This window comes from Zootoca vivipara, chromosome 4 (assembly GCF_963506605.1).
Source record: "Zootoca vivipara chromosome 4, rZooViv1.1, whole genome shotgun sequence".
Taxonomy (NCBI): Eukaryota; Metazoa; Chordata; class Lepidosauria; order Squamata; family Lacertidae; genus Zootoca; species Zootoca vivipara.
The window spans coordinates 51,476,705-51,500,008 of record NC_083279.1 but is presented as its reverse complement, the minus strand read 5'-3'; the positions used below and the strand labels follow the sequence as shown (position 1 = coordinate 51,500,008).

At 43.3% G+C, this 23,304-nt stretch overlaps 1 protein-coding gene across 1 annotated transcript; it reads right to left on the bottom strand.

Annotated features, from left to right (window-relative positions):
- Positions 1–1,725: 1,725 nt before the first annotated feature.
- IFNAR2 (interferon alpha and beta receptor subunit 2) lies at positions 1,726–20,225 on the bottom strand. Its single transcript, XM_035115917.2, has 12 exons — positions 20,101–20,225; positions 15,309–15,405; positions 14,330–14,388; positions 11,131–11,172; positions 10,877–10,997; positions 9,286–9,348; positions 8,960–9,040; positions 7,625–7,797; positions 6,674–6,816; positions 5,786–5,948; positions 5,413–5,534; positions 1,726–4,506 (listed from the first exon to the last, which is right to left on the bottom strand). The coding sequence occupies exons 3-12, from the start codon at positions 14,370–14,372 to the stop codon at positions 3,790–3,792; spliced, it is 1,668 nt and encodes a 555-aa protein (XP_034971808.2). The 5' UTR covers positions 14,373–14,388; positions 15,309–15,405; positions 20,101–20,225; the 3' UTR covers positions 1,726–3,789.
- Between the last annotated feature and the right edge of the window lie 3,079 nt (positions 20,226–23,304).

The window sequence follows — 23,304 nt, the reverse complement described above, 5'->3', positions numbered from 1 at the left end:
ACAGAAGATATATGGGGGGGGGGGCCAGGACGATTAAAACTCACACAGGAGAAAGAATATATGTGAACTCTCGTTTGATACTTATTTCAGCAGCTGTGAAAAAATCGGATGAAAGAAGAAAATATTTTAGTGACTGGTGGGGAAAGATCGGGATTATTTTGGATTTTGAGTGAAGATTTGGACTTTAGAAAAAGACGGCAGTAGACGGGTGCGAGGAATCCCCAAATTTTTGAAAATATTATATGATTTGGCATAATATTCGGTTTAATTGATATGTATTTGTATAATTTGAAATAATGAATGTGATATAATCGTGTTTTAATTGGAAAATTAATAAAAATAGATTATAAAAAAAAAATCAAAGCAACCCTGGGAGATCTGGTACACACTGCAGTATGAGGTTGAGTATTCCTGCAGCTAAACTGGACCTTGGTCCATGTTATCTTATTGAAGCAAAGTCACGTCTAGCCAAGCAAGCATGAAGGCTATATATAATGTGCAATGTCATAGAGTGTGGTGTTCACTCGTGCTGATTGCACTGTATTATTATAACTATTGCTTACCATTTTGTCAAACATGATTGGGAAAACTTGGAAGTATAATAAATAACTCTAAAATGCAGCATAAGATGAGAACTAAAAGAACGATTTTTCGATTGGCAAAGCACTGCTTTTTGGAACCTCTCCCCCCCCCCCCCCGCCCAGACATCAATTCCACCTCTGAAATTCTGGTAATGTCCGGGAAAATCTGGACATATGGCAGCCTTACGGTCTGTCGCATGGGACTGTGCCCTACAGAGTGGGGTGGGGAAGGCACTGGCAGAAATTAGCTTTTCTCCTGGAAAAGAGACTGAGAGGAGATGTGATAGCCCTTTAGATATTTGAAGGTGGCTATCAGGGGGAAGATGAAACAAGCTGGTTTTCTCCTGCTCCAGACGGCAGGACCCAAACCAATGAATTCAAGTTGTAAAAATAGAAATACTGACTAAACATTAGGAATAACTTTCTGACAGTAAGAGCTGTTCAATAATGGAGTGGACTCCCTCCAAAAATGGTGGACTTCATTGGAGGTTTTTTAAGTAATGGTTGGATGCATAGCTGCCAAGTTATCCCTTTTTTTAAGGGATTTTCCCTTATGCTGAATAGGCTTCCTCGTGAGAAAAGGGAAAACTTGGCAGCTATGGTTGGATGACCATCTGTCAGGGATGCTTTGGCTGAGATTCCTGCATTACAGGGAGCTGGACTAGATGGTCCTTGGATTCCCTACAATGCTACAATTCTATTGTTCTATAGACATAAATGCCTTCCACTCACACAAGTGGATTTTTTACACCCAGGCCAATGAATCAAGCAGCTTTGTCTTCCATCTATGGAATGCCACGTCCAAGTGAAATGTGGCTTCTCTACTATTACTAAAGGGCACATTTACATCTGTAGGAGATACAAACAGATACACAGCTCCTGAGATCAAGCCTTATTGAACTCATGAGTGGGATTGTACTGCGCAACCAAAACCTATTACCTGAATATCAGTCACAGGGCAATATCAAACTGTTTTACTCAGAGTTGGTCTACTGAAATTAATGAACATGGCAAAGTTGGGTCCATTCGTTTCAGCAGGTCTCCTCTATGTAAAATTAGTTGTGCAACTCAATTTTCCCAATAGATTAGCCCATGCCTTCCTCACAAAGAGTTATGTACCACAAGGAAAATGAAGCAAACAAAATAATTTCAGATTACTTTAGTAAAACTTATGTGCAAAGTGAGTAGTTATGATACTTCAAGACATACAACATTATTAAACATTTAAAATAGGTACAGAGAAAAAACATATAATACCGAGGTGACTGCAAGAACTTCTGCTGGGTAAGAAAATATTCTGGAATTATTTTTCCTTAGTCCAGTTATGGCAAGAACTTCAACCTGCTCTTTCAAGTACTGGCCAGCAGGTCTGCTCCCATGAAGGAGGCAATTGTTCTCAGGATGCTCAGAAATCACAAAGAACATTGCAAGGAAGGGTGTTCCTCTTTCCCACTGTGAAGGAATGAAACTGTTTAAACCATTTTGTGTCCTGTTTGGGGTTGTCAAAGAGTTTTAGTTTGTTCTGACAAGGAGGCTCAGAAAATCACAGAAGGGTCCATTGTTCAGTCCAAGAATCTGACGTTTAAGAGGAAAATAAAACCTAAACACTATTGTAGGAGGAGTCCCAAGAAGTTACATAAAAGAGAAACCGAAACAGAAGTCTCCTGCCTTTCTGACTGCCCAAAATGTTGGGAGGATACATTTAAAATAATGTGTGGAAATAAAGCTTGCAAAGAATGCTAAAATGAAGAAAAATGCTAACAGGCTGCTATCCATCCAGATTCCAGGAACAGAAGATGCCAAACACTGGCGTAGTTTAGGCTAGGTTTAGCTGGATGCTTTCCCCCATGTTGTTTTCATTTCCTGTAATGGCTACTGTTCAAGCTGTTTTAAAATAAGCCCTTCCTCTGCCTCTGCATGGAACATCTTTACAATAATTGTTTAGAGAGCTGCTATACAAATCCCTTGAGCAAAAGTTACATTTGTTTTGCTCTGTGTATGGCATGGCTCCATGCCTTCTTCCCTTATTTATAAAAATGATTTACCGTATATACCATTGTATCATTAAAAAAAATCACAGGAGTCTACAACAATATAAAAAAACCATACAGTAAAACAATAAAAAGTTAAAACCAAGGCAAAAAAACCCGGTAATTAAAAACAACCGTCGGTACAGCATTGTGGGGGATAGACTCTTCAATTAATTACCTGCATAGGCCTGGTGGAATAGAAAAGTTTTCAACAGGCATTTAAAAGTTGGCACTGAAGGAGCTCACTGAATCTCTCTTGGCAGAGTAGGACTGGGTTGATCACATTAAAGGCTCGCATTTCTGAGCCTACCACTAAGCTATACAGAAGTTGCCTGACCAGAAACAAGGCCAGTGGCTCCTGCCCACTTCAGGGACAATTTGGAGCGGACAAATGGTGATTAAACACATCTCTGCTCAAAATCCCTCTCACCCTGCACAGAGTAGCTGCAACATCCATTCCAGACCATTGCTACAATCAGATTCTCTAGAATGAGAAACTGATAAAAAATTATCCCACGACAGGCAGGAAGAGTTCAGGGACAATAGTATACCTTTTTGCCTCGTTTCTAACCACATCACTGGAGCCCTTGTCAAGCAAAGGATCACACAACCGGTTTAAAGCTTGCCAATAATATAAGGAAGGGTGAGAGTTACTTCATCCCCATAAAGAAAAACAGACATGGGTAACAAATAGGACCAGTGAAAAAAGACCACTGAAGTTCATGTCCAAGTGTAAGGTGACAGATATTAAATGTGATGGCAGTAAACATTCTGGTTCACAAAATAAACTGAGGTATAGATAAAGGGCTATGAACCTTGGGGGTCTGAAAGGTCACTGGCAGGAAAACAGGAGAAGAATTCTGGACCAATTACCAGCAAAGTGTTATATCATGCCTAAGAACACTTGATGATCAAGTGCAATGGTTGATCATTGTAACAAGACAGGCAAGGTTTCTGTTATTTTGGAAGATGACTAATCCATGCCTTGCCAAAAACCATTGAAGAGAAAGCCATATTAATGCTACGGGAATTCACAACAGCACTGCATTTTCATATGTTCCTGTACAATACTGATAGCATTAGACAGCAGATCCCACCCAGTCCCATGACATGAGAATACATTATTTTACTGGAAGCTGAAAAATGCTAACTTGAGCATTCATTGATTCATCTTTGATTCATCTCCTCATGTATTCACCAACATAGTCCGTTTCTGAATCCGATGACTCACTTTCTTCAGACCCATTAGAATTTTGCCAGGAACCTGAGAGGTTATGAATGTCAGAGTTCTGCATTTCTAGAGCATCAATGAAATGTTTTGGTTCAAATGCATCAGAAACACACAACTCTTTCGAGTCCGCTGCATCCTCTTCGAAAGGGCTTAATGTTGCAGAAATGTCCCTATTTTTCCCAGATATTCCTAGCACCACAGTATCTAAGTTTATGTTGGAACAGCTGCTGCACTCCAGGTCTGGCTCATTAGTGGAGTCCACTTCAGGAGAAGGGTGAAATAGTTGAAATGTTGGGCATTCTTCTTTGCTAATATCATTCTGAAGGTTGTCTGCTTCAGCATCTACAGGTTCAGGCATTTCACTTGTAGCAGATGAGCAGCCTATGAGCAGAAGGTTTTCTGTTTCATCATCCTGGGGGTCAGCTATTTTACTTGTAGCGGATGAGCAGTCTAAGGAGGGTGGCTCTGCATTGTCCTTTGAAGTCTGGCCCAAAAATACACGTGCAGCATATAAATCATCATTTCCAGCAGCAATGCTTTCACTGTCCTCTTCATCGGAATTGTATCCACATACTTTTTTTTTACTTTCTTGGGTGACCTGGACAGTGTGCACTTCTTCCGGTTCTGATTTAAAAAGGGAATAGTCTAATTTTGGTTTGATGCTCTGAAATGAAAAACAATTTTGAAATTTACAGGTGGAAAAAATAAAATAGATGCCTGCAAAAAAGATGGGGGTGTGATACATAGTTGAATATTAATATTAATAAATAAGAATTGGATGTCAAAAGTTTGGCCCTAATCCCGAAATCCTCCACAGATGTGAGAATCTTTTGGCTTTCATTGGGATTTGTTTCCATTTTCAATAAAGGGGGTTTTGTTGAAAAAGCCCTGAACAGTCTAGTTCCTTCATCATTTATTTATTACAGCTTTTTATGGTCTTGAGGCCAGATACCTGGGACACAAAGCTAAATGTATATAATGATGATGATGATGTGGTACTATCAATAATATTAATTAATTAGTTAGTTAGTTAGTTAGTTTGTTTATACATACATACCCCACCCATCTGACTGGGTTTCCCCAGCCACTCTGGGTGGCTCCCAACAGATTATTAAAACACAATAAAGCATCAAATATTAAAAGCTTCCCTAAGCAGGGCTGCCTTCAGATGTCTTCTAAAAGTCAGAGTGTTGTTTATTTCCTTGACATCTGAAGGGAGGCCATTCCACAGGGCAGGCGCAGCCACCGAGAAGGCCCTGTGCCCGGCTCCCTGTAACCTCACTTCTTGCAGTGAGGATCAAGTGTTAATAGGATAGAGAAATTGGTCAGATTATTTGTCCATCACTGACAGCAGCTCTCCAGGCAGAGAGGGCAAACTTTCATATCACCTGACCCTATATAACTGGCCTTGACCCTTAGGTCTTTTGTACAATGAAAATAAATAAAATTCTACATACATACATACATACATACATACATACATACATACATACATACATAAATACATACAGTATAGCTTATTAAGCTACTGTATTTATCTTAAAAGAAGAATCTGTCCAAGGCTACATACCAAGACGCTTGGCCATTTCCTCCATCTTAAGCAAATAAAACCCGTTTTATACAGGACAAATAGAGCGAGTACTACTACCAATGACATTAATATGCCAAACAATGCTGGAAATATAATATGACCTGTAAGATAAAAAGAACATGATTAAAGAACAGTGAATATGGGGGCCATTGTGAAACACTCTGATTTTATTGGGCATGCAGATTACCAGAATTCATAATATATTTTTAGACTACCAAAATTCATAATATTTTTTTTAAAACCCATTACTTGAAATAATAAAACCAATAATCTATTATTAGTTTTTTATTAAGAAAATGATAATTTTAAATTAATTCTCTGCAACCCTTCCCCACTGCTTAATTCATTATACCTGATATATTACTGGAGCTGAGCATAATGCATTTGGGGACAGACGGAGTGCACTGATGATTTAGACTTGTTTTCACATCAACAGCAATACAATAATTTTTATTGAAACTCAAATCTCCAATAACAGTGTGGAAACTCTCTTGTCTGGCTGTATTGACAACACGCTAGAAAAGAAGAAGAAAAAGATTGACAATTGAGTATATCATATAACGGGCAAATGCAAATATGAGGGCTGATGAAACACACTTGACTCTTACGTGGAAAGTCTCACCTTTCCATGAGGTCAATGCACAATCTTGCACACTCTTTTGCAGTCAAAGCCTAGGTCATGGGCTAATGTAAGGATACCTATGAAAATGTTTCCTAAAACTCTTGGAAAATACAAAAAGCTATATATAAGTAACATTATCATTTCTGTTCATCTGCTAAATATTTGCCTTGCCGGTTCTTCTTGCAGCAACAGTGTGAAGGCACAGCAATACCAACATAGCCTCCAGCCTTTGGACTCTGCAGGTTTAGCTGCTGCTATGCCCAGTCCTAACTACTGGCATGGGAAGTGGTCTACCTTATTAATCAAAAACATCTCAATCCAGCAATTCCTGCTGCCACTCCAACATATATACAGCCCATCTTGTCTATCTGAATGTCAACAGCCACTGAAAGGGCAAAACATGGGGAGCCGCCCTCTCCATTGAAGTGAATGGGTGAAACCCACCCAGATAGGAACTCTAGGCATGACTTGGATGATAGACAGGGCTATGGATCAGGGGGCAGTACCATTATGTTTGGATATACCTGGACTAGAAACAGAAATAGCAGCTTTCTTACAGATGAAGTGAATTAATTTTGATACTGTCTACCATTTCCCTTTTAATCATAAGCAACCGACCTTTTCCTTGACATTGTCTCTTATCACTGTGACCGTATAATCAAGCTCTTGGTATACTTGAAGTAACGAGGAGGAAAGTTTCACTGTCACATTTGCGCAGCGTGGACAAGCAGAAATCTCAAACTGGGGTAATGTTAGGCATGCTGTTGAAGAAAGAAAGGGAGAAAAGAAGGAATAAATGTGAATGGGAAGCTCTGCCCTAGAGAAATTAATGAAATTACAATCCAATGCACTCCTAACTTGGGCATAAGATCTTAAATGAAATGATACAACATTCTCCTGGGTATGCTTCTTTCAGATTTAAGGCTAAATATCTACGGTGGGGGTTCTACTGATTAGAAATTTTCCAAAACAGACCTTTAAGCCTTTTAACCTGTTGGCCTTCAACCTTCTTTGATCCTCACTTCTGCTCCCGAAAGCCTGCTCTGAATATGGCACCTAGTCCTGATCTTAGTGTGTGGTGTAATTCCATTGAAAAGCAAGAGGATGCCCACTGAGAGCTGAAGATAAAGCTTGTCAGGACCACGAGACCTCTTGGCACTTAAAGAACAGTGAACTAAATAACTGAAAATAATATACTGAAGAAGGAGCATGTCTTGGGGGTTTGGGGGGCTAGAACTGCATGAGGTTGCTGGTTACAGGGCTTGGCAGTATCAATTATAACAAGTAGGAGCAGGGTACGGCAGGGCTGTGGGGAGCACCGGGGGTGGCAAGCAGGCGGAGGCAGCGCTGGCGCATGTCCCGGGGGCGTGGCGCACTGGCTGCAGGGGCATGGTGCAGCCACAATGTTATCCCCCTCCCCCATGGTGCTGGGTGTGGTGTGCTCCCCCCGCTCCCTTCCTCCGCCCGTGGGGCAGGGCACTGACAGCTTTGGAGCCTGCTGGGAGCTGACCTAGTGAGGGTTGACAACTGGCATGTGCTTCAAACATAAAGAAGGAGCAAATTACTTACTGTCAAGATATGGAGTGAAATGAATAGCTGAGGAATCAACTCCACTTTCTGTGACCTTATCCACTACAATTATGTATAACTTGCAGGGATCTGTAAACTCTTTTGTCAAGTTACAGAATGAACGTGTGATATTGGAACACTCCGTGACAATCTTCATATTCAGTCTTGGATAACTGTAAATGGAAACAAGAAGGGGCCAATCAGTACTTCCCAACTGAATATAAAACAGAAATTCAAAAGCATCACATGAAAATTGTTCAGAATGCCGGAGTGCCAATCAAGCTGATATTCATTCACCCTCATCCCCTAATTTGATAAGTGTCCAATTCTGTGAGAAGGATGTCAGTGCAAAAGTATATTTGGTGGCTTTTCAAATATATGCTTATTTTTCTTGTGTAGTCTGTTTCTGAGATTCCCCCCTTTTTATTGTTGAGAATAACTAGTTTTTGTTAGCAAGTACACTACCATAATCTACCATGTTTCATTACTTTTTTAGTTCATGAGACAGAGTGAGGAGCCAAAGGAAGCAGGACGTAGGAGGAAATGCTTCCTTTGGACTCCTCTACTGCGGGTGGTGCTGTGGGTTAAACCACTGAGCCTAGGGCTTGCCGATCAGAAGGTCGGCGGTTCGAATCCCCCCGGTGGGGCTTAGTCATGCTGGCCACATGACCCCGAAGCTGTACGCCGGCTCCCTCGGCCAGTAAAGCGAGATGAGCACTGCAACCCCAGTCGTCCACGACTGGACCTAATGATCAGGGATCCCTTTACCTTTTACTGCCACCTCCAGTGATGAGAAAAGGGCAGAGGGCTGTATTTGTAGATGGGGAGAGTGAGAGAAATGGCTTTCAGGTCTGAGGGTATGCAGCACAGAAAAGGGCAACTCCTCTCTTAGCGAGCAGATGACTCAATATTTATCCAGGTTATGGGTGTGTCTTTTTCTCGTGCTGCACCACTGGGACTTTGGCTCCAGCCAAGACTGAACACTGTAGTTCTAGTTTGTCCTCTAGGCTGCAGTACTTCCTGAGTATTGTCAGCTGAACCCAAAGCGAACCCTTGTGTACCAGGCCACATCAAGGTATAGCCAAGGACAGAAGAATCTGGGGCCCTCCACATGCCATGGAATGTCAACTCCCATCAGCCCAAGCCCACACGGCTGATGATACAGAATGATGGGTGTTTGAGTTGAGCAAGATGTGGAGGCCTCAGGTTTCCTGCCCTTGCCCTAGCCTCAGAGTCTGTGTCTCAGTCCCTGCACATCTCCTCTTGTGTGAGGACTGTGCCTAGTTCCTACATGTTGCCTTGGATCTCAACATCTGCTTGCCTTTGAGTGCTTACCGGTTGTTGCCTGTTCTGGACCATGCACCAGCTGGACAAATAGCCAGCTCCCCAGATACTGGAGCCTCATTTTGCTGGGACCTGGCAAGAAGGAGAAGAGAGGGTGTCTGTCAGAAGCAAGTTCCCAGGGGGAGCAACCCCCAATCATAATTTCTTTTCCAGGACCAGCTATCAATTGCTCCCACAATTCAATTACTTGTACATCCATTCAGAAACATGTAAAGATTTTCCCTGGGAATTTGCCCCAAAGTTTGCCCTGATTGGGAAACGCCACAAGGACAAACATATACATATGAGTACTGACTACTAAAAGATGCCTTACTTACTTGGACTTACTGAAAGAAGAATCATGCACCTCCGCCGATTTTGATAGCCAAGGACAAATGGACCTTTCAAAGGGGAGAGAAGCGTATTGGAGGATTAATTTATTGTTATTTGTCTCCTATGAAGAACTCTGTAGGAAGATCAATCTGTGACTCTTCCCTTATGTAAGTTTATGTGCAAATCAGTTACTTCCTTAATTGACCAAACAGAGGGGTGTTTGCTTCCTACTAGTTAAATGCTGTCACCTCACCCAAGTCCAGGTCTCATCTCTCTTACCTTCCTGAGAACTATGAAGCAGACTTGAGTAACAGCTGCTTATTACAGCTGCATCAATAGGAAACACAAACCTGAAATGGCTGCTCTCCTAGGAGGCCTCAGCACAGCTTGATACCTAAATGTTAATGCAGCCTCATGAAAATGTCTGGTTCTGGATCTTTTCTATTTTTTTCCAAGCTGACCATTTCATGACTGCTGTCTTAAGACTGCAGTCAGATACATAGGTGCCAACTCCCATATTGAAAAATCCGGGATCGGCGCGGTGCAGCACCGCAAGTCGCGCGGCGGCCATTTTGGAACTGGGCAGAGAGGCACCAGAAGTCGCTTCTACGCATGCTCTGCCCATTTCCAAAATGGCTGCAGTGCCAGAAATCGCTTCTGCGCATGTCCAGAGACTCCAGACTTGCGCAGAAGGAGTCTCCCTGGGCCGGTAAGAATCCGGGGGATTTACGGGGTTTTTTAAATCCGGGCTGCCAGCGAGAAACGGCTGGAAAAACGGGGGTTTCCCGGGGAATACGGGAGACTTGGCAGCTATGGTCAGATACCCACTTGCCTGGGACTCTCATTTGATGAGACTGACTTCTGAGAAGACGTAGAATGAAAGGATAGCATTGCCTGTCTATTGAAGCAAGACCAACAAAGAGTCTTGTAACATTCTGGAAACTAAGTAAGTTACTACGGGGTAAATTTTCATGACTGAGAATCCACTTTACCAGAGGCATCAAGTGCCGGTCCAGCTACCAGTCAGATGTGGAAACAGGCCCAAACCAGCCCCACCTACTGTTCCAGACTGGAGTTGTCACAGCAACAAAACACTATATTTTCCTGCCCCTGAACCCACATTCCACCCTAGCTGGTGAAATCAATGGGACTCTGGATGTGGTGTGGCTTTGTCACTCTGCCAAGCCCCACTGCCATCCCACTGGGGTCTGGGATTGCACTCTTATTATTGTTAGCCCCCCACCCCCCCAAAAAAATTGCTGTTAGTTTGCATCCATCAAAGCTTCGCTTGACTTAGCAGGTATTGCACTTAAAGATCATGTGACCCCCACATGTGCAGGTTTCCCCCCTCTACAGCCATGTATATATGTATATATATCTTCTGAGGATAATAGTTCATGCCTCTGATAAAGTGGAACCCAGTCTGCAAAATCACATTGTTAGTCTTTAAGCTGCCAGAGAACTCTTGGTTTCTGTTCTTCATATGACAGGACCTTAACTAGATACACCCAAACCAATAATGATCTTGTACCATATATCATTCATTCATAATAATTTACAAAATGTGGGAATATATTTTAGGAAAAGCATAGCTACCTTCCCGCTTTATACATCACATTGTAGCATGTGGCTGTCCCTGTATTATTTCCAGCTTCCCATGTTAAAATATGCTCAAAATCCTGTGCCTTCATTTTCAACTTGAGTTCAGCGGATGTTTCTTGTGGGGCAAAATAGAACATACAAAGTTTACCGATCATACATGATGAAATAGCTGTGTATCTTGCTGCTCATTCCCAACAAAATACAATGTGAACCTGGCAGCAAATGTTAAGTAGATTAAAAATACTTACCAATTAAATTGCACAAAGCAGAAATCAGAGCACCGATGTACACTGTAAATTAAAACAATATATACATGAGAGGGGGGAATAAAATCTGTTCAATGTAGAAAACATACATAACACTGTTTGTATGCTGAGTGGAATAACACTGTCTGTATGCTGAGTGGAATGTACTTCAATTGTGTCAAAAGTATTTCAAGTTTCTATATATGCAGCTATCAATATAAATCATGCCAAGTAAGTACAAAGTAAATTAACATAATTTATTCTGCAGGTTCAAATTTCTGTTTGTGTGGACCATGGGGAGGTGGTTGTTGTTGCAATCAGAGCAGACAGATCCCACCCACAAAGAAGTAATATAGCTTCTGCATGGGGACCCCCATAGCTGGTTGGGGTGAGAACATGCGCAGCATCTGCTTAGATAGGGTGAAAAGTATACACCCAGCGTGGTGTAGTGGTTAAGAGAGGTGGACACGTAATCTGGTGAACAGGGTTCGATTCTCCGCTCCTCCACATGCAGCTGCTGGGTGACCTTGGGCTAGTCACTCTTCTCTCAAGTCTCTCAGCCTCACTCACCTCGCAAAGTGTTTGTTGTGGGGGAGGAAGGGGGAGGAGATTTGTTAGCTGCTTTGAGACTCCTTAAGGGGAGTGAAAGACAGGATCTTCATACATATCTATGAGCTGCTAGTGTTAAGTCAGAACCTTTAAAACAGGAATCCCCAAACTTTGGCCCTCCGGATGTTTTGGACTACAATTCCCATCTTCCCCGACCACTGGTCCTGTTAGCTAGGGATCATGGGAGTTGTAGCCCAAAACATCTGGAGGCCCGCAGTTTGCGGGTGCCTGCCTTAAAAGGTGGTGGCCTTTCTCCTTCCTCAACATCACACTTGTAACAGAAGACTTGCTAAATATTGGCCTTCTTGCTACTTTCCTGCAGCTTCATGCTGCCAGGTGGTTGTTAGGGGTCCTTCACCTTCACCAAAAGCCTTACCCATTTTACTGTTTCTATTTAGGCATATGGACCTACAACCCTTGATTTTGAAGAATTATCTCTGTCATCAATGCTTTAAAACAGGGTAGATGTGCTGCTTTCGAGAAAGTTGCTGAAAGGGGATACAATGGATGAGATACTCAAAGGATGGTCAAACAGTGTGGGGAAGAGGAATTTCAGTCTGACAGGGTGCAGATAAATATGGGTAGCGCTTCAGTGAAATGACCTTCATTTCTTACTATAGTATCTCTATATACAAAGTTTCCCGTTTATTATCTGTAGGATGGCACATATCACATTTAATTTATAGGATATTTTCATACCAGTTCTCCATTTGTTGGTATGTATTAAACAATATATTGATCCTCCAAGCAGTATTTTTTTGGAAATGACACACAAATCACCAAAAAAACAAAGATCCGGTGCAATGATTTGAACATACCCTTCCTTTTCCTCATTTTTTGGCAAAAAGAAACATCATAAACTAGTGTAAACAGCATTGGCTAAGTCAGGGCTATGTGAACCAGAAGCAGGACTGCAGACCTATTCAGATGGGACTGTTTACCGTTATACTACCAGTACTGGAGTCGATCTCAATCTGAAGTACACCTTTAACAGCAGCGTTAATTCTGCCAGTCCGCAGAATCAAAGGGCAATAAGTGCTGTGTCACCTCAGGGGCTGAGGCCACCATCCCACAAAGCCGTGTTGTGTTTGCTTAAAGAGGAGAACTGTGCATATAGCTGAAGACGCCAGTCCACATCCTGGTCGATGTACTACATACAAAAATGAGCAGGGAAACTAGCTGGGCAGTTCAGCTGTGAAAGTAGGTGCATTAAAATCACAAAATACACCTTCAAAAAAGAGGTGCAGCCACCTTATTATGCCACTCATCTGTAAGATTGCAACATAATTAATTGAAACTAGAGAGGAAGGTCATTCGCTCTGATTAGTCACACGGAGAATGCTTTGGCCTAACATAGCTCATAATGCAATAAAATTACTTAGTCTCTCTTATTTTATTTTAACAAGAGAAAGTCCAAAAACTGACAAAGAATGGCTAAAGGGCCTTTCAAATCAGGAATGCTATTGTTGCAGGACTCCTGAAACTATGATGTTACAGGTGTTTCCTTCTGGTTTTAAGCAAAACCCACAAATTTAGTGAAACTTGCTTCTGAGTAAACATGAACAGGATGAGGCTGCACATTCCTTAGGTGTATCTCATTGATCTAAATGGAATTTTTAAATGCTTGGCTTTGGCTTCATGATTCCATCTCTTTTAGTGACTGAACACAAGTACATTTCCCCCTTATGTCAAGAGACTCAGGCAGTCTCTCTTTTTTAAAAAATAGGTTTTTTTTAAAAAAAACTTTATTGAGATTTTAATTAAAACATATCAAATCATAACAGAACAAATTAAAATAAATCAACTTACAATATAAAAATTCATACAGATATCATACTTCCAAATTTACATCTGAAAAGTAATTGATATCTAATACATAATTCGACTAAACCTTCCTGTCTAGTCTTTTCCTCTATCACATCCAAATAAAAAACATACACTTAATATTTCTCTTAAACATATCTAACAGATAAATTTTCCTCTTTTTCCATATACTTCCTCTTGCCTTGATCTTGGTCTCTTTAAACTTTTGATTGATTACTGCTTCCCTCACCCAACGTTTCGCCGAGACTCAGGCAGTCTCAATGTATTTTCACTTCTTGGTAAAAGTTTTCTTCACTCCAAACTGAGCCATCTATGATTAAAAGGTAAAGGGACCCCTGACATTTAGGTCCAGTCACGGATGACTCTGGGGTTGTGGCACTCATCTCGCTTTACTGGCTGAGGGAGCCGGTGTACAGCTTCCAAGTCATGTGCCCAGCATGACTAAGACGCTTCTGGCGAACCAGAGCAGCGCACGGAAACGCCTTTACCTTCCCGCCGGAGCAGTACCTATTTATCTACTTGTACTTTGATGTGCTTTTGAACTGCTAGGTTGGCAGGAGTAGGGACCGAGCAACAGGAGCTCACCCCGTTGCAGGGATTCGAACCAACGACCTTCTGATCAGCAAGCCCTAGGCTCAGTGGTTTAGACCACAGGGATTAGCAGAAGTTAATAATCAAATTTATTTGGCAAAGAAAAAGAACCTGTAGCTGAGACAAGAAAAGAGGGTTGGGATCCCAAACTATTACATTATTTCTAGATTGAACTCACCAAATTTGTAGAAATGTAGTGGTCCCATGAAAAATGCCATCATAGTTTAAAACTGCATCCTAGAAGGAGGAAGAGCACAAACAAACAGGATGCAGATGCATTTTTAAGATCAATGAGGGGCAGTACAAAGCTTAGAATACAAAGATGATCTTCAAATTATAAAAACAGGCATTCTGGCAGGCAGTAAAACAAGCTTTCTGCTCTGTACAAGACAGAGTTTTTTTTCTGCTTACAATGGGAAACAGCTTTTTTAATGAATTCTGAGAGTACACTAAAGGATCCTCTTTCTTCTATTCATAGTCTAGTGTATTAGCAAATCACAAGTACAGTTCCCTAAAAGAGCTTATACAATATCTGCAGAATAAATGTGTGGCGCAACCATGGTTGTAGAGTCAGCAAGTTCAATGGTTTGCTTTCCAAACTTACGGCAATTCTTAGGATATGGGGGCAAAGTCTCCAACCTTATCTCCTTTTGGGAGATTACCCTTACGTAGCTTTCACTTAATATTCACCTTCAGCCATGTTTGGGAGGGCCAAAAGGTAAACCTAACCCAATGGCAGCAGAATCACCACCAAATATCAGAATGGTGTGGAGGCAGGTAGAGGTCAGGGTTGTGCAGGAGCCCTGCCAGAAGAATCTTATTGTTTCCATTTGCGTACCTCCACAGCCGTAGCCTTGCTACTCCCCTGCTCTGCCCTAATACCAGGCAGTGCTGCTGCTGCTGCTGCTGCTGCTGCTGCTGCTGCTGCTGCTGCTGCTGCTGCTGCTGCTGCTGGGAGGCCAGGCCCACAATAGCTCACCTCCAGGCTGGCCACTCCTGGATTCAACTGAGCAGATTTGTTATTGGGAAAATGGGAAAAGTTCTTAATCATATTTATTTGGCAAAGAAGCGGCAGGAGCCTCTGAAGGCAGCTCAAACAAGAAGCAAATGAAGTGATGGGGGCCCAAAGAGCTAAATTCTTTCTAGGTTTAACTCACCAAGTTTGCAGAAATGCAGTGGTCCCATGGAAAGTGCCATCATAGTTTAAAATCACATCCTGCTGAGTGGTCCCTACTGCTGACATAACTCCTACATCTGCAATCCAATGAAACTGTTTTCAGATAAAAACAATGTTCAACCTGAACGGTTAACACTAAAATACAGCGCAACCTCTTTAGTCTGACTTCTCAGGAGGCAAAGTTACTGTCAGGCTTGGAGTATTCTTGAACGCACAATACAGTTTGGGATTTTCCTTAAACAGGTACTCCTTTGTCAAATGGGAAATCAACCTTGTGCCTATTCCCTTCATAGGTCTCAGGAACAGCTTGAAACACAGCATGTAAAAATAACCAACGAAACTGGACAACAGGTAAACACAACCACATTCAGAAAGAATATTAAGTCATTAACTATGGTTAAGCAAATGGTCCCGTACATGAGATGTCGTATGTGCTGGCACTCAAAGGCTCAGCTCTCCTGCTTTACTCCTCACTCAGTCGAGTGAGAATACAAACTATGGTGTTACTGGCTTTGTGTTACTTTTGAACCAGCACTTGTGGTTTAGTTCTCTCCAAACCATGATCTGACACTAAGCGTTGTTCTTGCTTCTGAATGATGATTTGCTTGTGATAAATAATAAGCCTGGGACCTGTCCTTGTTGTCGGCGGCAGGGGGGCAGGAACGGAGGAGAAAGCGCTGTTTTCTCCTGCTCCGTTCCTCTCCCCCAGCCGCCGAGAGGAAGGAGACATCCCGGGGTTCGGAGAAGCGCTTGCGCAGCGCTTCTCCGAAGCCTGGGACCTGTCCTTGTTGTCGGCGGCAGGGGGGCAGGAACGGAGGAGGAGAAAGCGCTGCTTTCTCCTCCTCCGTTCCTGCCCCCCAGCCGCCGACAGGAAGGACGGGGGACACAAATGCCTACCTCGCCGCCGCTCCTCTTACGGGCCAGGGAGGGTTGTGAGGAGGAGGCCTCCGTCGGCCTCCACCCTCGCTTCCCTGACGTGCCCTGCAGTGAGGCGGTGTCCGGCCGGGAGCGGCGATTGGAGGAGGCGGGGGGGAAGAGAGCGCGTGCAGTCTCTGCTGTCCAATCCCTGTGTCCCTGGGGCCCATGCACAGTGACCCAGGGACACACGGGAAAACTTGGACGCAGGGACACTTGGACTTTATTATATAGGATAGTCAATGGCTTAGCTGCATGACATCTAAATGCAGCCCATATGATAAACAAGTGATCTATTACTCTAGTTTAAGACAAATATTTTGTAAATGCCTTCACAGTAGGCCAGTGATATGGTTCCTTGCGATGTCCCTGACAAGCAGACACACAGCAAGCTGCTACTGCAGCACAGCTGATAACTGCAGCTACACCATCATGCAATTCCTGGAAAAGACTGAAGTGGCAAAATAAATGTTTTTCTCTCTCTCCCCTGAACTGTTCCTAGCTAGCAGCATAGCCCAGTTTTAAGTTAGCTGTACATGTGCATAGATTCCTTTGACAACCCAAGTGTGTGCAGAAAAGTTTTCTCTCTTTCTGTGAAGATGTGAGAAGGGAGAACTCCCACACTCCTCCATTCTTTCATCAGTGCTGCTAGACTTGGTTCCAGGCTCCCTCCTGCCACTGCAAATCCCTTCCCTAATCTGAGACTAAACCAAGTGTGTGGGCGGATATCTACCACATGATTGTATTCTGACCCTTAACTTGCTTTGCCGTCTGCTGGTATGCTAGTAGATATGGTGAGGGAGACTCTCTGTTGTGCTTTTTTTTTCTTTTACTACTTGACTTTTTTAATAATCTGAGTGCCCTGGACTGTGTAAACACCATTTTAAATATCATTTGTGTATGCACCTTGACAAAAGCTTTACCCCTTAAATCAGCCAGTCCCATTTTCTTTATAAATCTGATCAGTGAGTGACCCCCACATTAAGAGAAGTTAGTAATTGCAGCATAAACTACACCTGCTCATATTTTGATGTCTGCAGAAGCATATTATGAAAGGAATGCAGGGTATGTCTAATCTCTGCTTCAGATGTCAGAGGGGAAAAAAGGCAGGGAGATTTCTCTCTCCATCGACTTTCCCCCATTCAAACTTCTTCAGCCTTAATACAAGATGAGCTGCATCTCAACACTTCCAGCATAAGATACTTCTGCAGATATCCCTTCTACTACAAAATGAGCCCTGTCCTCTGAGACTACACTTAAGAAGGCATCAAATTAATTAAACACCATGTTTACCTTTAAAAACTTTCACATGAGGTGCTTGGTTGGTATAAGGTTAAAAGCATCAGGAAAATACCCTGGTTTCTGGTGAAACTCACACATCTAAAGACAATAATAATTCAGCAATCACCATTTCCCTTTCACAAGAAGAGACGTAACAGGAAGTGGGTGGCACTGAAAGGACAGGGCCTCAGTTTTGAGTAAACACATTTAAAATTGCACTGCATGTATTCCTTTCACAGGACAAGCCAACAGCCCTTTGAGACAAAAGGAATTGTGGTCCCTTCCAACTCTATAATTCTATGATTTTGTGAATATCGAGATTGAACGAAGAAAGCTGTGTATTTCAAAAATGCTCTGTAATGACTTTTAGGATTAAATTAAGCATGACGGTAGCTGCCATGTTTGCTCATTCACATAAAGCAGAGATAGGGATCCAGGCAATGGCCACTCTGCCAGGAGGGCAGGGCCATAATGTCAGGTGAGATAATTTCTTTACACAATGGCCTGAATTAAAACCAGCCCCCAAAACAAAAATTCAGCCATGCGGGAAAGATGCTGAATACAAGACTCACTTCCCAAGGAACAATCCAGTGCTCACTTAAAGCATCTCAATTTGTAATGACAACTTTGCCTGTGCAACATCTGACAGCCTATATGACATTAAGTGTGGGGAAGGTGACCATGGCTTAAGGAAAACAGCTTCCTAAACTGTAAGGCACAAAGGCCAGAGGATCTACACTGTTAACATAAAATTCACACAACATTCACTGACGTTTTCACATTAGGGCAGGTCCATAGGTAAGCAGCATGATACACAAAAACCAATAAGGTCCTTCCCAGCCTTTTAGCATAGCTATCCATCCCCCGGATTTTTAATGCCTTCTCAACTATCAGTGAAGGGGGAAACGGGAGCAGCCCCCAAAACCAAAGGAAGAAAGAGAGAGAGAAATGTGGTACTGTACTGAAAAATCCATCTTATTCAAATAATAGCCCTTCCAAAACAATTAAAATGCTTCACACATTTGGTTGATGGCACAGATTAAGGTTACCATGACAAGCTAACATGTTTAGCTGCCTTCAGGCATTTGGGGCAAACATATGCGGGAGGTCTTGGGAAGCACATGCAAACCTTGTCTCCAAATCTCTGCATGTACCCACAGCCCTTCAGACCAGGGATCAGCAACCTTTTTCACCCGTCCCTCAGACCATGTGGTGGGCCAGACTATATTTTTTTTGGGGGGGGGAGAGATGAACGAATTCCTATGCCCCACAAATAACCCAGAGATGCATTTTAAATAAAAGCACACATTCTACTCATGTAAAAACACCAGGCAGGCCCCACAAATAACCCAGAGATGCATTTTAAATAAAAGGACACATTCTACTCATGTAAAAAACATGCTGATTCCCGGACCGTCTGTGGGCCGGATTGAGAAGGTGATTGGGCCACATCAGGCCCACGGGCCTTAGGTTGCCTACCCCTGCTTCAGACCCTCCCGTGTTGCAAAGAGAGGTCTGAAGGGGGTTCTAAGAATGTTTGAACCCTGATAAGGCAGAGTTTGCCAAGATGATTCTAAGCATCTTCATCTGAACATATGAGGATGTTTAGGGAATGGTTTGTGTGTGTGTGTGTGACCTGTTCCTTCCTCACTATCTGCCCATGAGGAAATACCAGACTAGAATTTCTGTTGTCAGCAGAACCTTAATCTTATACCCCTGAAGAAGGCTGTCAACAAGCAAAAGGCCTTGGACATGATTATTGCTTGATAAAGATTCATTTTTCAGTACTGTTTCCAGGCTTCTTTTTCTTCTTTTGGATTGCTGGCATGGCCAGAATTTGCCTAGAAGCTAAGCCACACTTGCTGATAGAATAAGATATTTCTTTAATACCAAATTTATGAGCCATCTTGTTGTTTCATCCTAGCAGTGAGGTCCAATGCACTTACTAGCACTTCTGCATTTCAAACTTAAGCTCACTGAAACCCACTGAAATCAGTGGGCTTAAAAACAACAAATAACCTTTTAGGAATAATTGTTTCTTTGTTTGTTTCTTATACAGATTTTACACCTTGCCCTTCCCTCATTATAAGTCAGGGCAGCTCACAAAACAAAACAGAATACAATACAAAATCCAGAGAGACTTTAAACACAAGCCAGCAGCCATAAATAACCAGCATCTGGATGGATCATCACCATTAAGGCTTCAGCTCAGGAGATCAGCCCGTTTATTCCAGCCGCCCTTTCCTTCGGAAACCGGTCTCCCCACGGAGTTCAAGCCGAGTCCTGCGTGGGGCGCCCATCTCGTTTGGTCCCGCGAGGCGGCGCTGGACGACGCATGAGCGCAGCCATCCCTTGCTCACTTCCTTCCCTCCTTCCCATTCCTTGCCAGCCTGCAAGGCCCGATCTCGGCGAGGGTCGGCGGAGAAGCTCCAGGCCGAGGCGCAGCCCCAACCCCACCCCACCAGCCTCGCTTTCCCCGCGGACACTCTGGCCCTTATCCGCGCCTGCCGCCCGGCGCGCCCCTCCTTCGAAAGCAGGCAGGCAGGGGCAGCGCTCCTGCCCCACCTGCAGCTCACCTGGCCGCGCCCGAGCGCCCGGCCGCCGCTCTCATCCCCGCCGCCTGCGCCGCTGAGTACTTGAGGCTCTCCTCCAGGCGGACGCCATGTCGCTCGCTCGGCAGCCGAGGCGCCTCCGCCGGATCCGAAAGCGAAAACAAAGGGGTCGGGGGGGGCGGGCCTTGTCTGCTCTGCTTGCGAGTGGGGGGTGGGGTGCTGACTGGGGCCTGGTTGGAAGGAAGGGTGGTGGTTGTTTTTTTATTCCTCCTCCTGTGTTTACCCCCTGGTAAAAGCCAGCTTAGTTTAGCGGTCAGGTTTGTAAGAGGTTGAGCGACAGTTTTTAATGCTTGCAAGTAACGTTTGAACGAGGTGGTGTGTGTGTCGCGCTCCTGTCCCCTAGCATCGCTGTCCCGTGGCTGCTAAACCCGGCTGAGTTCAGGGGGACTTGCAACCTCATAGCTGTCAAGTTTTCCCTTTTCTCGCGAGGAAGCCTATTCAGCATGAGGGAATTTCTCTTTTAAAAAGGGAGAACTTGACAGCTATGAATCGGGTGGGTGATAGGGTTGCAGCCTAATGCCGGGATGTAAGCCTTGTCGTGCGGGTCTTACTTTCATTTATTTACCGATTATTAAATTTGAGCCCAGGGCAGCAAGCAACAAGCGAGGAAAGGATAACAATGGCTTAAAAGCAATTCTAATACAGAGGCAGACTGGGGAGGAGCTCAGGTTAAAAGACTGGTTAAAAGTGGAAAGTCATCAATAGGCACCGCAAAAAGCACCAGAGGCAGCATCTTATATTCAAGGGAGAAAATTCAAGGTCTTGATGCCATAACGTTAAAGACCTGATTCAGTGAGCTTCATGCCTGAGTGGGGATTTGAACCCTAGTCTCCCAGGTTCTAGTCTAGTCATACACTCTAAGCACTACCCCACAATATGGTATCTGTGATTAAATTATTATTTTTAACTTTTATTAAATTTACATGCCTTCCTTCATTTGAAGATTACAGGGCGGTTTACAGCATAAAAATACAAAATAAAAACACAAATTATTATAATAACCAACAAAAACCAGTAACCCCCTCCCACAAATACATTTTAAAAGCCATAGATTGTTTAATCAGCCAGACGGCTGGCTATAGAGGAAAAATTCTTGCCTAGCGCCTGCAATCCATCCTATGTGGTATTCACTATCGTAAACCACTTCCACATGGACTGCCACCACACAGAAGCATTTTTAAATAGCGCTCACTGCAGTGTTTTAATCTGCCTTGAGTCAAAGTTCCTGCACTTGCTTTCTCAAAGTGCAGCAAAATCACACACTGGTAAAGGTAAAGGTATCCCTGACCATTAGGTCCAGTCGTGGACAACTCTGGGGTTGCGGCGCTCATCTCGCTTTACTGGCTGAGGGAGCCGTCATTTGTCCGCAGACAGCTTCCGGGTCACGTGGCCAGCATGACTAAGCCACTTCTGGCAAAACCAGAGCAGTGCGCAAAAACGCTGTCTTACCTTCCCGCTGCAGCGGTACCTATTTATCTACTTACAGTTTTTGGAGTGCTTTTGAACTGCTAGGTTGGCAGGAGCAGAGACCAAACAACAGGAACTCACCCCATCATGGGGATTTGAACTGCCAACCTTCCAATCGGCAAGCCCTAGGCTCTGTGGTTTACATACAACTTCCTTTTAGATGCCCTCCTTGGGCAGTTGTCAGTCACACCCAACACCCTGGCAGGGCCCACTGCTGATGTCTCCCCTGCGAAAATTTTTGTCCTAGCATTCCAAAAAGCAACCATTTGAATTGCCGACAATGCCACTGGCCTAGCATCATCCTGTGCTGCCACTGCTGCAAGAGCCCACTGAAAGGAAGGGCCCACCAGAAGGCACTTTTCCCTGCCCCCCCTTCAAACCTAGACAAAGCCCTGCCTCCTGGGTTTCCATCCATCAATTAATTAATTAAATAAATTTGTATACTGCTCTTCAGCTGAAGATCACAGGGTGGTTCAAATGGAAGATGTCAGCCAACAGGAAATTGGAGTGGAAAACATGGAACTGGGTGTGAATTAACAGATATACAGTACAATAAATAAATATGAATACTGTGAGGCCACCTGAACCTCAAGCAACAGCCATGGATCCAGAAGTACCTGTAAGCTGAGTACCCGCCTCTTCAGAGGAAGTGAAACTCCAGCAAAAGCAGGCAACCTTCCATCCATGTGGTTTGCAGAACTAACAGTGCCTCAGTCTCATCTGAATTGAGCTTCAGAAATATAATAGGAGGTAGAGAGGTGAGGCAATCAGATGATTTTTGGGGGGGGGGGGAATAGTGCAATAAGGTAACCCACAGATATTGCTAGGAACTTTATGAACCACAGTAACCCACAGATATTGCTAGGAACTTTATGAAACTCATACTTCATTTGTGTGTATAACGGAAATTTTAAATATTTGTATACTTGTACTTTTGCCTGTTTGTTTCATGTTTAGTGGATTAACTGTAAATAATGCAAATAACATAAGTACCAGTTGCTTGGCTGATACCGTATTTTCTATTTTCATGCCCTGATTGTGGTCTTCCTAGAACCAGATTGCCCATTGTGAGAAAGAGGATATCTGACAACATGGTACTTTATTCTGACCCAGCTGCTCTCCCCTTATACCGTATTCTATCCCTGGAATTGGATATTCTATCACTGTAGAGGGATTATTAATTTCATTACTCTGCCTAATATGGCAGGAGGGACTTCTATTGGCAGTGCTTTAGGCAGAAGGAGCTTTCCATGGGTGGACAAAGGAAAATGTCTCAAGAATGGCTTGGCAGGCTGGGCAGATAGTTTTGAACACCACTTCTGGAGTGAGTCCCCCTAGGGCCTTTCTAAAGCATCCTGTAATTCTAAACTTTAAGAAATCACTGAAACTGAATGTTAACTGACAATCTTAGGTCTTTGAGAGCGGGATTCTTTTTCATCAAAACTGTAAGAACACTGATTCTTGGTGAGAATATTTGTATTTGCATCTTGTGGGGTTTTTTTTCTAATCTACTGCAATGCAAGTTATTGTGTTGCCTGAGTTTCTTTTTCAACAGAGCAGGTGGTTTTCTTTTCCTTTTTTTAAAAAAATGTGTACTGAGAAGAAGTTAGATACCCATCTGTCTCACTACCTCCTCAAGGAAGTGCAGCATTAAGTTCTCATATAATGCTAAGCCAAAGCAAAGATTAGCGTGTGAGCATG

Bases quoted from the DNA above. Each gene is read 5' to 3' on its own strand.
- IFNAR2 (XM_035115917.2), bottom strand. From the start codon at position 14,372: ATGATGGCATTTTTCATGGGACCACTACATTTCTACAAATTTG. The intron at 11,173-14,329 runs GTGAGTTCAATC...TTTAATTTACAG, and splicing joins ACTACATTTCTACAAATTTG to TGTACATCGGTGCTCTGATT. The intron at 6,817-7,624 runs GTAAGTAATTTG...TTTCTTCAACAG, and splicing joins TTTCACTCCATATCTTGACA to CATGCCTAACATTACCCCAG.